Below are 16,009 nucleotides of genomic sequence, written 5' to 3'. Positions count from 1 at the left end.
TCTTTGACTGTATTGCTATGGCTGATATAATACACAGACAACTGGTTAAGAAGGCACCAAGCATTAGTGCAAATATTAGCAAGTCTGAGATTCATTACCCAAGAGATACTTAAATAGATTTGTTAAATGTCAGCCTAAAATACAAATACTGCTCTCTTTCTTCATTTAATTCAGTGGTGCTAGTATAGATTTATATGCATGAGACAGACAAATGCCAGTCATCCAAAGATACTGGGAGCTAAACAACCAAATTTTCAAACATAAATCTGTATAATCTTGCAAAATATGCCCGAAGTTTTTTCCTGATATTTTCTGCCCTTAAGTTAATGCTTTCTAAATCACACATTGGTGAAAATGCCATGATATTCCACAAGTTTGCAAGACTTTTTTTGAAAATTATTGTTTACATTGATTATGTTCTTCGCACATCTCTCCCATGTATATAAAACTGCTCTGGGTAGCACCATGTCCTGCACCCCCATTATTTTTCACACGCCTTCCTACTTCAGGCCATAATGAACACATCATGCAAAATTATCCTCTGTTACTTTTCATCACCACAAAAAAAAAATTTTGCAGTCTCTTTTTTCTCCATGTTGGAAGTCACTTTCCTCTCAGGCAGCCAGAAACAGTCAGTATAAATCCTCTTGAATTCCCCAGAAGCTTTCTTTTTATGCCTTGGCTATTTCCCTACAATTGCTTCACTTGCAAGTTACAGAAAAAGAACAATCACAGAGGGTTTCTCTGCAGCAAAGAGAAGGTTGGACAGAGAGTATGACTTGCACTAGTGGGACCATGTCTAGGCCAAATTAGGAAGGAAATGCTATTTAAATCCAGCAAGAATTACAATAGACTAGATTCTTCTTATTCTCTTTATTTCTCATCTCTCCTCTTACCACTAACATACTCAGCACTTTCATATGTACAGCTACTTCCTTATACATAATCTTTTATGGAAGAGTAAATAAATCTACCATTTCCTTCCTATGCTTCTATTAATGAAAGGCACCACTGCCAGAATTACAAAATTACACAACCAAAAATAATCTCTGTTCCTTTGCTGAGCCATTTATAGTAGTTCTCCTCCCCCACCCCTTCATTTTTTCCTGAAGTATATAGGAAACAAGGCAGTTGACTATGTAGGTGTATTTACTTATATAGGCAACCCAAAGAAAATCAGGTGTTTGTACAAAGGTCTTCTCTGGACAGAGAGTCACCTTTTCATCCACTGCCAAACTGCAGTGAAAACAGCAATATAATTAATGCAAAATGGATTTTGCTTGTAAAAGGCAAAAGCTTTTATGTGAGATATTGCATCCTCAATAATACAGGCCATTAACGTAAGTACAACAAAACATGCACAAAGAAAAAAAAAAGAGAAAGGAAGAAAATATATTTGACACATTTGTTTCCAGTTAAATACTCAACAACATGCAATATGTTTCTGCAGAAAGAACAGATGGAACGAAGAAAAAAAAAAATGCTTTTTAACCTAACATTCATGAAAGAGTTTAATCAGAGAAAAGGCCTTATATGACTTGCTAGGACTTTATGACTTGATTTTAATATTAAAAGTTTAATTATTACTATTCTTTTCTGCACTGTTTTTTGAGATGCTTCTTTTTCCTTACGTCATATATCTCCCCCTCCACCAGCTCTTCTTATGACATTTTGAATAATTCCCACCTCCAGAGTATGGAGACATAGGAGAAATAAGAATTTTCAATTACACTTTAAAAGCACTGTCAAATCACCAAAATTAATAATATAGGGACATAGCCTGAGTGGGCAAAGCCACAGAAACAAAGACCAATTATGTAATCCTCATTTTTCAGTGACAGAATATTATTGCTGTGATGTTGCTATTGACATCTTATGCAGACCAGAAATGCCACTGATTAAAGAAAAAGAAAGGGGCCTTTGCAATGTAACACAATTCAATACACAGCAAAAAAAAGGGGCTGATGCTGGCCCTACATGGTCATATCAAAAGCTCTACAGCAGAAAACATCTGATCAAAGACAGCTCATAAGTCTATGTGCTCCCCTTGTTGTGTCTGCAGTAGGTGAAGTGAGAGAAGGAAGGAGAAAGAGGTAGCATTTTCCATCAAAATTGCCACTGCATTAGAGCCCCCAGGACTACAGGCTGTTGCTCTTAAATTATTCAGGGAATGAACCAGAGAGGCTGAGGTATAGGAAACAATGCTTGATTCTCAGGCCCACACCTAACTACTAACTACGTAAGTACCTACCCAAGCTTCTAGCAAAACTCAACAAGCGTTTCTAACACTGTGTTCTCAGTGCTAAGACTTGGTGTCTAGAGTAAAACCCTATATATTCTAAAATACCCACCAAGCTGAAATATATTGTGACCAAACACTCAGCTACTTACTTCAATTCTCTTCTCAAACTTCTCTCCTTGTATCAGACGATCAACATAGATTTTGGGAACATGAATGTCTTCTGGGGCAAATGCTCCTATATCAACAATTTCTTCTACCTGTAGAGAGAAATGGAAAAGTGAAAACATTTAGAAAAGCTTATTCAACAAGACATTAGCCATGAGGTTTCAAATATTAAATATACAGTGGATCAAATAAAGAAAACTAAGGAATAGGACAAAATAGATACACCATTTAAAATAGGCTGGCCTAGATGTTTAGATTTCCTCTTCTTTCAAAGGACATTTCTACACACAAATTGAAGGTTTACATTTTAACAGCACAATTTGTATGACCACCTTGAAAAAACATAGAATATACAGTTACATCAGAATTGGTTTTACCAACAAATAATTTCCATCTAAATAAGAGAAGCAATACGCTGGTAACAAAACGTCAGAGTATAAAACAGAACTGGGAATATTAAGGATACAAACAGAGAAGCTGGCTTGGAATTTCTCCATGGTGTACTTGAAAATAAAATTGAAAATATTTGAACTGTAATAATTGATTGTAAGAGAGATGCAAAAATCTAGAAGTCTCTACCTTTAGTGAAACAGAGATTCAGCACAAAATGTCACCATTCCACACAGAGTATATTTGAAATTTCACCTATTTGGAGCACCACAGACAACAGGATTTTCCTTCCTTCTATACCTGAATTCAGGGTGGTCTATGCGGAGACCCTGCTCTGGTCGGATGCCTGCAGCACAGACCCTCAGCTGTGTCTGGTGCTTTCTCTACAAGCCTTATGTGCAGAGAGCTCACAACTCTCTGACACAAAACAGACGCTGTGTTAGGGCTGCACCTGCATCTGTATAACATTAAAGCTACAGGTCAAAGATAATGTCTGAAACAATCTAATAACAAATAAATTAAGTTTCTAAACTGCTTTATCACAAAGAACTAGTTAAGCTTTCAGGAATGTCTGAAGTCTAATCCAAAAAACAAGACTCATGTTATGACATATCCGTAAGGGTACATCATTTAGCAGCCATCACCAATGAAGCAACATTAAAGAGCTTAAAATTCAGTTTGACATCCTACTGTTACTGCACAATGTGATCAATAACAAAATCTATAGTATATCTCATAAGCAATTACCTTCCCACCGTCCCTTGCAGTGTGACAGTAAACAAACAAATCCACACTAAAAAGGCAGAGGGAGAGAAAAAAATAAACTAAAGATGAGGAGGATCAGGTTCAGATGATACTTAAAAGAAGCCCTGGGGTAAACAGATGGGATGAGGCAAGTTGTGAAATTTGTAACGCAAAGGCTGTAAGGAAGATGCAATAACAGTAACACCAAAAATCTGTCCATGGAGAGCAGACACTTCCAAAAAGTCCTTATCCACAAGATAAAGAGGGACAATCAGAATGAGTATTTTAAGAAGTCAGACTATTGTTTTCATGAAAAATGATGCAATCGCATCCATCCCGTCTCGCTTAAGATTTGCTATTTTATACATGAAACTTAAAATTAAGATGGAGACCAAGTCAAACACAGGGTAAAATGAAAAAATCCTGAAGCACACAGCTGAAAGACACTGCACTCTTGGTGCAGTGACTACTATCAGAACATGCTCAGAGAAAAGACTTTGAGGAAGCCATGCACAAGCAGAGATGGTCTGCTATTAGCAGAATTCCCAAATTCACCTTTCTTAATTAAATTTGTCCTCATTTATCAGGTGGAAAATTAGGCCTGAAGAATACTGATTGCTACTGATTTGAACTTTCTCACTGAAAGACTTGCATTTATTTGCTGCAGTACCTGAGATTATAAAACCAGAATCTTTGCTGGCACAATTCAACCAACTTTAACAGAATTATACCATCAGAAAACTTGATGCACTGTATCTTTTCTCCCATAGAATACACAGGATAAATTATTTATCCAACAATAAATTCGATTTTGTTGTTAGTCACCCTATCCCTTTAATTGGTTAGTATTTTGTCTCTTTGGAAACAGCAGTCAGTGTGATAGCTTTTCCCCTCAAGATCCATCAACATAATTATTTATTATTTCTGTATGTTTTCCTAAATGAACATAACGGAGACAAATCGTATTTTGTCCCAGGGATTTCAAATGAGCTTAAGGATCCCTACAGACTGGACCATCTTTGTGTTCACAGGCAGTCACCCCACTATTCTTACTGGTGCTTTGCAATTTCCACCTTCTATTACGTGAAATAAGCATCAAATGTAATTAAAATGAAGCATATTCAAATATCCATCTAGCAATAAAAAGGAATTTTGAAAAGGGATTAAAAATTTGCATGTAATTTCTGCAATACATATCACCCCGCTCTGCAAGTGAAATTAATCAGCATGTTATATGAAACAAAAAGAATTCACACAGTGGAAGCACAAATGTCACCTGATTGCTCCAGCCCTCTCTCCCAACTCTGCTCACAGGGAGCTAGAACATACTCCAGCTGAGACACTGCAGGTGGGCAGGCTGCCAGCTACTCCATCAGTATTGCCAGCCGTGCTACCACAAACGAAGCTGTGCCAACAAAAGTGAAACCGGGAAATCTGATAGCAATGGGAATCAGCAACTTAACTTTCTGTGACCACTGCAAGACGTAACCCAAGCATCCTTCTAGATAAGGATGATAATGCAAAAATAAATAGTTTCATATCTGAGTATATTCATTACCCTTTCAGGTTTCATATTCTTTTATTGAGTTTTCTGTAACATAAAGCTCCTAAACCTCAATGAGACATGCAGGTGAGCATTCATATTAATAGTTAAAAGGGGGGGGGGGGGGGGGAGGGGGGGGGGAGTTTTCTTCCTGGCCTGCTCTTCTTCTTATCTAACCTTTAGTTCTTTCTTCCCTCTACTCACCTTGCCTCAGGCTTTATATTGTCATGTACAGAAGAATCCCTGTAAGCATAAAAATTCATTCTCTGGCATCCCACCCAAGAGACACAAAGTCTGGCAAACGCATAATTAGGGCAGACTACCTCCTGCACTTTTTTAAATTAGCAAATCAAAATACTCAAGATTGCTTTGATCATATTTGTAAATTCTAAATCTTAAGTTCATCAATAAAGAAGAAGACAGAAAATGTTTACATCTTTGCTACACAGGTGAGGATAAAGAGTAATATCAAGAGACCATACAGGCTGAGTTCCCTCTTCTAGGAAGACTCTGATGTGTGCATGATTCAAAAGTCCTTTCATTGTTTCAAGAGTTTCCCAGTATTGGTTTTCTTCCTGGGCATAAATGTTCTTGCAAATCTTGTCTGATTGCTGACAGAGACCAGAATGAATAAATTCAATCATTCTTGAGTACTGGTTTATCTGCAAGTACACCCAAAACATAAAAGCTGTTCTCCGCTATGATTCACAAGAGCCTTCTGCCATTTGTTTCGGTATCAGCGCTCATAGAATCAGTGGTCATTTGTTTCGCAATATCATTTCCTTCTGTAATTTACATCTACTTTTCCCTATTTCAAGTAGTTTGATTTATTTTTGTTCACTGAAATTTAGCTACTCTTCTACAGCTTTATCTCAGAATTTCTGACAGCTTCCAGAGAGAGAAAAGGAACCTCAAAGGTTATGGACTTCCATTAGAAAGATAAAGAACTTTGGTTCTTGGCCAAATATTGGCAAGGAAATTACAAGGACACAAATATTCATGCCAAAACACATGAAAACAAAAAGGCCTTTCCTTTGAGTATGTACCTTTCAACCTATTTCTGCAGCCTAATTAGGTCCTCTATGATGCATGAAATGTTTTCAGCTCTTTAGGTTTTAAATCTCAGTTTTCATAAAACTAAGACATAACCAGAAATGGCAATGTAATTCCTTATTATGAGAAAAAAAAAAATTCAAAAATGTGCATGTGTGGGTGAGTGACAGACAGAAAGAGACTGGGAGAGAGAGAGAAAGAGCTTAGCAAAACCTGCGCATTTTTAAATATTAAATCTCTCTATCACTATCTATCACTATCAGTATCCTAGTACACTTCAGATCTTCAAAATAAAATAATAAAACTACCCAGCAGAACATAAATAGAATAAAACATTACACCTGTTCAAATGTTCAAAACAAGAATGAAATCAAATTCAGCCCATTAGATGCTCAAGACAAACTCATTACAGTGGTTATCAATTTCACTACTGGAAGAGTCAGCATGTCACTGCAAAATTCAGCATAACATTTATAAAATCATGAGTATTTAAAAGAAAAATCAAAAGCAAAATAGGGGCTATGAGGAAAAGTTGTGTGAAAACATGACTGCTACTGCTGAACCCAGGACAGTCTGCTATACTCAAGATCCCAGAATGCTCAATTGTTCCTACGGCTAAAGACAAACAAGATTTAAAAAAAAAAAAAAAAGAAAAAAAATGGTACAAGGTCAATTTTTTAGACTGAATTTTACAAGAAACTTTGATGTTGCAAAATAGTGGAATACACTCTGAAAACAGGTCACTGGAAATCAAAAACACACTATACATATATACTTATTGAGCTACAGGAAAGAGCAAAGCAGGTTAATATTTACTCAGTTCTGCCTGCATGCAGCAAGGTAAAACGGGATCTTCTGAGTTCCTTTCTGTCCTTTTCTGACTAATATCAGCCAGACTATGAAGTTTCTACTCATGCCAAACTGCTATGGTAATGAAATGACAGTCAGTCAGAAGCCATCCTGAAAAAGAGACTTTTCCAACAACTTTAAAAACCAAGCAACCACCAAGTAGTCTTGGTAAAAGCACATCTTGGTCAATAATCACCACATTATACTCACATCAGACTTGGAATAAATGCCTTCATAAGCATAGTGAGAGGCAAGGGAACAGTAAAAATCAGTTAAAAAAAAACAAACCTAAAGTTCAGGTTTATTAGAGATTAACCTAACGAGACTGACCTGGATCACACTCAAGGTCCATTTAGTCTAGTAGACCTTCTTTTTTTGGCAAAGAAAGGGAGCTTAGAAGTGTGGTACTTCTGATTATATTCTTCCACTTCTAGCAATGTGCAGTTTAAGGACATCCTCAGGCAGAGGCTGGACATAGACCACCTTGCTTCATAGCTTCTAACGGACCATAAACTTGTCCAATAGTTTTCTTGGAACCTAAGAGACCCTATCATGACATTCCTACAGTTTAACTAGTATGAAAAACATTTCTCATTAGCTCTTGTAATTTCACTGTATGCTTCCTTCTCTATGCAAGACAAGAATAGCATTGTTCCTTCTTTGACTGTTCTACACCAATAAAGATCCTAGGCACTTTTACACTTTTTCCCATTTTTCTAGTAGACTGTTATCCTCTGTGAACACCACAGAGAAAAACAGTTAGGTTGTGCTGCCAGTATGTCATTTCTGATCATCAGGGAAGCAAAGTTGACATAAGTCTCCTAGGTTTGTCTCCAGGTTTTTTATTATATTGCTATAGATCCTCATAAATTAGGAGCCCTTGCTAGATTATACTCATTTCACCTTTGTTTTCCATTTTTAAATCTCTGCAATTACCTCCACTTCTTGTTGCCTCAGGCTTAATCTCTTCTCTCACACTTCTCTGCACCTGCTGCTTGTTTCCTCTAACTGCCCCCTTTCCTTCCATGCATTTTGCATCTTCCTACATGCTGTATTGCTGACAGAAGAAAACAACTAAAAATACCTGCTTTAGGCATTCACATACAGAAATTCTGGAATAACAATTGCAAAGGAAAGAGAAAACATGCTTATTAACTGCAAAAAGTATATGTAAAGCTGTGTGCATGCATGAAAGAATATGAAAAATTTACACACCAGCCTCTGAAAAAGTTCTACCATAGGCATAAAACTACATTTCTTCAGAGCTTTTTTAGCTAGTCACATTTTAGCACAGCCAGAATAGACAATATTCTTAAGTTTCAAGAACATGATCAAAGTGAGAAGATACTGAGATTTCTCAAAGGAATAATCCTAAGAAGATAACATTCTCAAAACAATGTATTTTCACCTTTCTTTTCTTTTTAACTGGGAAGTTTTACCCAAAATAAAAACTCACATGGGCAGATTCACTTAAATAACAATAGAAGTGATCATATAAAAGAGTAGCTATCAACCATGCCAATGAAGATATACTGTAAAAATGTATTTCGTAAGTATAAAATTAAACTTGCAGGGCTTTCCTCAAGATGTTTGCATCTTGATGCATGATAATGAAGAAAAAAGTAAAGTCTAACTGTTATTGGTCACTGAAGTTCTCCATTAAATTGATGGAATTGCTTGTTTGACAATTGCACAAGTAGGTCTATATAAATCTGTATACATCAAAAAGCTACTGATAAATGATAGCTATCTTCTTGCTTCCTTAAATTCATTCATTTGGATTTTACACTATTTTTCTAATGTAAAATTACCTAATTACTTTATAATCCAGTGTCCTCTCAGTCCCAGTATTACCAACCAACCCAGCCTCCTGCAGCAGGCACACCTAAGAAGTGATTCCTTCCTATCCCTTCTTAAAATCTGGTTGGTTTTATATAAACCATCAATGAACTCATGCTGGTTGTGATCACATTTTGTGACTTGTGCTTTCTTGATGAAATTAGGTGATTTCAGAGCACTCAGTGCTTATTTTTACTGTACTCAAGTGAATGATAGTACTGACAAGACCAGGAACATAACTATGTTCTTACATCTTAATTACAAACTGCCAAATTTCTATTCAGCCTAGGAATATATATGTGGAATACATATAAAATTGCCTTCTCAGATCTGGAGAAGGCAATTTTGGAAATTTTTTTTTTTTTAGATTATATTATGCAATTATTTTTCAATCAGGTAACTAAATTAATGGGAGAAGAGCCAGAAGAAAACAAACAAAAACCCCCACAGTCAGTGGAACATAAGCTTCATCTGTTAAGGGCTGGCTAATGGTGAAAGGACGGGCTTAACCTGTACTATTTACCCTTGCGGAATACGGTAACTGACCACATCTCTAATTCTTCCACTTCAGAAGGGCTGCTAATAGAATTAACTCTACTAGAATGATACAATTCAACATTAAAAAAAAAAAGAAGAAAAAAAAGTGCATTGCTTTAAATACATTATTCCTCTACTTATTTTTAAAATACATGAAGACTGAAAGCCTTTGAACTATTAGAAGATAAAAATAAATAACTGACAAATGACAAGACTGAAAGAAATCCCATCTCCTATGCATTCAAAGAAATATAAGTTAAACGTCAGGAGATAAACTTAAGTTTTACTTTCAAAAATAAACTAAGAGGAATTTAAGTACTGAAGGTAACAAAGTAAAAAAAAAAAAAAAAACCACAACAAAATAGCACAAAAAAAAACACCACAAACAAAAAAAAAAACCAAACAACAACAACAAAAAAAAAACCACCAAGACTCAAATACAATTCAAATAGAGTTCTTTGCATTTTCCAGGCTATGCAAGTCCAACTATACCACCCTCAAATTCAAGGAATACATTTCAGAATCAAACCAGAGCACCTTAAGCACAAGACATACAGGAAGGTAATGAGGGCAAATCAATATATTAGCAATTATTTTGTAACAAATATGTTGCAGGGTCTCTCTGGTAACTAAAACTCTGCTTGTACTTCAATAAAGGCAACAAAGAAACTCATCATTTCTAAACGGCATTTTACATGCACACATGTATTAGTTATCTTTATTTCAGATGCTCATTATAGACAGTGGTAGTTACAAGGACTTTTGAAAACTACATGCTACCACTTTCTTTCTGAACAAGAGATCCCTGTGGTCAATTTCACCTTCAAAACCACAGCAGATACCCCCAAACCCAAAATATCCATGATGTAACTCTTCTCCAGTGTTAAGGAAGAAGGTAGAGTATTTTCCAAGGAAAAGCTCAGAAGAAAGAAAACAACTCATGGTAGTATGTCATGTGGCTTCTACGCTTCCAACAGATTAATCTGAAACCACAGGAATGTGGGTATCAAGAGATTGCAAGTAACAAATTTTAAGAAAAATAAAACTTAAATATACTTAATCATTATCCTTTCTGAAATCTTCCTGGAAAGCAAAGCAGTAGACATGCATGGAAATAAAAAACAAGAATAAAGTGCTTCACAGACCAAAACTGTTATTTGATGATGAAGCTGATGGAAACATAAATCAGCTCTTCGCACCATAAAAATAAAAAGTTTTTGTGCTTATCACACTAATGAGAAAGCTTTTATTTCTTTTCCTTTAGAAATGGTGAAAAATTGTCTTCAGCACACCTGATATTCAAAGACATAACAGGTATGATCTCTAATCTCCTGATTATATCAAGTTTTCTATTCTGTCTCTGTGTTTATAAATCAGTTGGAATAACCTTGAAGAACATCAAGTCAATACTAATTGGCTTAAAATTCCCAACAGAGCTCTTATGCAACTTAGTTAAACTGATTTTTGTATAAACTGTTTATTTAGGTTTGTAAGCCTTCCCTCCCCAGCCCCTCAAAATAGAAATACATTATTGTTAGGTTATGATTCAAAGTTAAGCGGCCAACTTTATATAACCCACATGGTTTTCCCCTTTCTCAAAAGCCTCCTGGCAGACAGCTAAGTAGGATACATTAGTTTGGCATATGTTCAACCCTGATGGAATCTGATAGAATCCATAACAAACAGCAATTCATGTCTACTTTTACAATCACTCAATTTAGTGCCTTAAATATGTTTTTTCTTAAAACCCCAAATTAGTTCTAATAGTGAACGAATGAAGCACATCTACTATCACATTTCTGTAAAAATTAAGATCAAAACCATGTGAAGATAGCTTTTCTCAATGCACGTATACCAGGAGATACTGAGAGGACACATAACTGAGGAAAATCAAGGGGTAGTCTACTTCAATGGCGGGGACAGTAGTCCTTTTTAATTGCCGGTAGCAAAGGCAAACACAAAGCACAACCCCTCCTAAATGCCTTACAAGAGGTAACCAAATGCCACAGCATCAAGAATGTGCTGCTGTCCAGGCAAGGAAGCCGATATCTCAGCTGGCCTCGTCATAAATGTTACAAAAGCTACAAGTATTTTCAAAATACACAATAGAAATAAAAAATAAAACAGCAGTGTAAAAGCAACAGAAACAAGGGCACATAAGAACTTCCCTAACTCACTTAAAATAGCAATGGAGAGCCATGAGACATGAGTACAACTTCCACCAGCCTGGAATTCAAATAGGTAAAGATTTTGGTATAAAAAAATTAAGTTTCTATTATGAAGGTACTGTGGGAAAAATAAGTAATGCAAACTATTTTTATTAAGAAATCCAGTTTACTAGATTTCTCAATAAGATCAGTTAAACAACTAATTGCCAGTAGTGTTTGTTTGCAATTCTTTATGCTCCTTGAAAAATTAAGCGCTTTGAGAATCCAGAAGGCACAGGTGCTCCTTAGCATGCTGCTTATACAGCCAATTGGCTACATAGTTGCCCTATTTTCAACCAGAACATATTCCAGCTCTCCTCTCTGCCTTCCCTTTCTTCTTTCAACAAGAAGAAAAAAAAAACTGGTATAACACATTTGACTTAGTCCAAAAGTTAACAAAAAAGAGAAATGTTCTAGGTTTTCTATAATAATAAACAAACAAACAAAAGCAAACAATCAAACATCAGTATAAACATGTGGCAAACTAAGGAATTTATTATCTAATTTGTGGGAATATCAATGGGAGTGCACTTCCACACAGTGGACTTCATGACTGTGGGAGCACAAATGTAAGGTACAAAGTAATTTAATGCAGTTTTGGAAAGAAATGGAAGACTAGGTGACTTTCTAATAAACACCAGGAAAGTGTTTGGGAGACCGAAATAGAAAACTACTCTGTGGTCTTTATTCATTCTTTCACCATCTTCTGCAGCCTGAAAAATAAACATGATTTGAAGTCAAGATAGTCTTTGTATCTCAATCCTTTTACTTCTCTTTAAATAATCACTTTCTTCACTGGATAATTCTATAGCATTTGCAGGGAAGGATGCTGCAAAAGAATACTAAAATCTGAGCGACTGATTCAAACACTTACTCTAAAATTCTCACTGCAGCAATAGTTACAAAGCTGTAGCTTTTCAAATCTCTGCATTTGTCCACCTGAAAAAATGCATATGCTTCATGTCAGTCAGCACTTACATTGTGAACTTCTTGTATTATTTTCAGCTTGAATGTCAAATCTTTCTCATTTTGTACTAGAAATCTCCATCAGGACTACTAATAGCACAGAAAATAAATTATTGCTTAACAACATAAATAAAAATACAGATGCATATAAAATCCTTCAATCATGCCTAAAACTCTTTGTGCCATATTTTCAGTGATATATTCATACATGATTTAAAATGCAGAGACTGATAAATCATCGACTAACACATCTTGCACACAAAGCAGGGGATAAGAATTATCATTAATTTATTGTACACATTAATATACTCAATGAAAAGTTAAATCTAGAGTATTTTAAATTCTATTAATTTTCAAATTCCCATGATGCAGGACATGGATACTCTTAATGAAATATACTTCAAAGGCACAGCATATCAGGCTTTCTACAAATTTTTATAAAAAATATCCCCGACTAAATTTAGCTATAGAAACAAAGGCTTTCTAACAGTTTCCCCAGCACATGGACTTTCTCACAATCTGCAGTTATCTACTGATCAACCCTGGACTTGCCTTAGCTTGTGCTTTTTGAATATCATTTTTGTTCTTAACACATGTGACAAGGACAAAAGGATTTTTTTTCACTGACAATTATATTCATATCTGCAATGAGCTTCTGAAGCTGAAGGCTGAGAGAGCTCATGAAACTCAGTCAAAAAGGTATTGATTTAGAAAGGAATAAAATATGAGAGACAGATTAAAAAAAAAAAATCAAATCTTTCAGCATAATGTTGTGTGAAAGTAAAACTATCTGAACAGCAGTCAGCAACAATTTGATCTGCTACGAATTTTAACCACTTAACATTCACTGCTCCAGCAATGAAGTGCCAAATCTGTACCCACATAAGTAGAGGTTACACATAAAAGAAAAGCAACTGTAGGGAAAAAAAAAAAAAGAAATAAAACAAACAAAAAATAATAAAAAATAAACCACAAAACAAAACCACATACCTAAATTAACTATTAAAGAAGGTCAGAAGCATGTTAACTAAATGTAAAAATCACTCCCTTCTAGCTCAGCCTACTAGAGTGCATCTCAAATCATTCTAAGATGGACTGCGCAATAGCTGTAAAACTATTTTGCTTTTCTGTTCCATCTTTTAATAAACACATGCACAGATAGAAGCAAGGAATCAAAAGCAATGAAGTGAAATAAAAACACCAAAAGAGCATTCAAGTCTGGGGGTGGGATTCTTTTTGGAAAACTGAAATTACTGTGGCAATGGTACGCAACTGCTTCTAGGAGCTGCTTTTCCAAATCAGTACAAGCAGTCCCTGGGTTCAAATTCCAACCCTTCTGTTGACCCATTCTGCAACCTTCTATGATTGGAGCCACAATAGCCACCAAACTGCTTCTTAATGTTGCTGAAGACTGAAGCAGAAAAGGTATTAAACACTTCAGCCTTTTTTGTACTCTGTATTGGTAAAATTTTACTCTCCTTATGGAGCAGTGATATATCACCATCTTGGGTCTCTCAGCCCACTACGTATGTAGTCTTAGAAACTTGCTGCTTTCAAGTCTACTTATTTTGCTGGAGATTTCCGAGTTTGCTCCTTTGTGCCTAAATTTTTTTGTTTGTCTGGGTTTTGTAATGCTTAGCCTCAGACATCTGATCTTGGTCTCATTTTCTGTCATTTTTCTTTTCTGTGTTTGAGAATACAATGATTGTGATCAAGGTCGAACTCCCACTGCTCTTCCAATGCTTTCTCCATGATGGAAAAGTTTATTCTCAAGCTCTAAACACAGTCTTCCTCAAATTTCATTTCTACTTAGCTATATCCCCCAGAAGCCTTTATCTACTAAGTCTTTGAGCTGACAAAATCATTCTTCTTAAGAGATATTTTGCCATTTTCCCTCCTATGTTTGCTAAGGATAAGAAGCTTGCAGTTCATAGTCACTCTCAACAAGCCTTCACTCAAATCTTTTATCTAAGGTTCCTTTAGGAAAGGATGTTGTAATGTCTATACTCTATAATCTGGTTATCTAAATTCAGATCCACAAGCATTTCATATTCAGGATTTAGCCAAAATCTAGGCATGTAAATTCAATCATATAGTCAAAAGACCTGACTAACCACCTAGGTGTTTTAAGATGCAAAGACTTCCGTACTTATATTAATAATATGTATTTTTATATATAACATAACTTTTGCATATATTATACTAATGTATTATGGTAACTATAATTTTACTGCCACTTGTACCAAATGCTTCTAGTAAGGTGGCAGGATTAAACAGCTCAGCATCCATCCTGCGCCAAACAGGATTCTCAAACAAAACATTCCCCCACTGAGGATTTGTGGGACACCCCCTCAGCAACCACTGCCTCAGCACACACAGAGTCATCACTGAGCAATTAAATAATATCAGAAAAGGCCATAGCAGTGCAATGGTTACAGCATTTGCACGGAAGAACTTCAATTCTGTATCATTCTTGGCCTCAAACCTTGCTCTATGGTTTCCCAGAAATACATCCCAATGCAAAGTCTGTGCCCATCCCAAATCCACTTCCTGCACTAGGGTTCAATTTCAAGTTCCTTGGATGAGTCATCCAGGTAAGGAAAAAGATTCTTTTAGACTCTGTCTTCCACTTTAAAATAGTACTTGCAGGTTTTTTACAGTAAACTGTCTCCATGTAAAAACCTTGAAGAATTTCTCAGTATACAGCTATGCATCTGAGGAAAGTTTTGCCTTTGTTAGAGCACTTAATAGAACAGACACCAAAAAAGGGCATTCATTTTCTACTTTCCTCAATAAAACACAATGCCATGATTTAGCACAGATAAGAGGATACAAATAGCTTATTCTAGTCTACTTCTGTCCCTTAGTGTGGTGCAGTTCATTGTACCTGAGATAATGGCATTCACTGACGTGGCTGTGTTGTCACTAGGCAACCAGAGATAAAATGCTGGGTTTAATGATTTTTATTTAATGCATTTTTATGAGAAAGTACACTCTCTTTATACCTCCCCTAATATTATTTGAGGTGGAAATGCTGTTTACACAAGGAGATATATTTAGCCATCCTCTGCAATCTAAACAAGAAAACTATTCAAACTGGATATTCAAACAGTCAGTCAATAAATATTTCTAAACATACTGACTATTACCACTATCAAACACTTACATCATGGTTGTGGCTGAGATCTCAACCCACTTCACCATCAACAAGTATTCAGTAGGTCTCACCAAAAAGAAGAGCAAGGCAAGAAAACAGACAAGCTGAGGGATGTTTGGGGCTGTTATGAATGTTTATGTACTCCTTCATGGCAGAGATCAAGCTCAAGTCTCTATCACCTTTCACCTCTCCCATGCTGAGATGAGGTCCACACAGGGCAAGGTGACACCATGTTTCATCCTGTGGCTTTGGGTTGCCCCTATTTTTTCCATAAAGGAGGCATTATCATCAAAAGCTGACACTCCTGGTGGGGCTGT

General features: G+C 35.9%; 1 protein-coding gene across 1 annotated transcript in view; it reads right to left on the bottom strand.

Annotated features, from left to right (window-relative positions):
- The window catches only part of OXCT1 (3-oxoacid CoA-transferase 1), an 85,763-nt gene that overhangs the window by 41,412 nt on the left and 28,342 nt on the right, over positions 1-16,009 (bottom strand). Inside the window, exon 8 of the mRNA XM_062627761.1 lies at positions 2,392-2,499. Coding sequence (XP_062483745.1) covers positions 2,392-2,499 — 108 coding nt within the window. The remainder of the gene's footprint in view (positions 1-2,391; positions 2,500-16,009) is intronic.

This window comes from Pezoporus occidentalis, unplaced genomic scaffold, assembly GCF_034315485.1.
Source record: "Pezoporus occidentalis ecotype Australia unplaced genomic scaffold, CSIRO_AGI_Poc_V1 ctg306, whole genome shotgun sequence".
Classification (NCBI taxonomy): Eukaryota; Metazoa; Chordata; class Aves; order Psittaciformes; family Psittacidae; genus Pezoporus; species Pezoporus occidentalis.
Note: the sequence above shows the minus strand (reverse complement) of the source record. Positions and strands in the feature narration are given on the sequence as shown.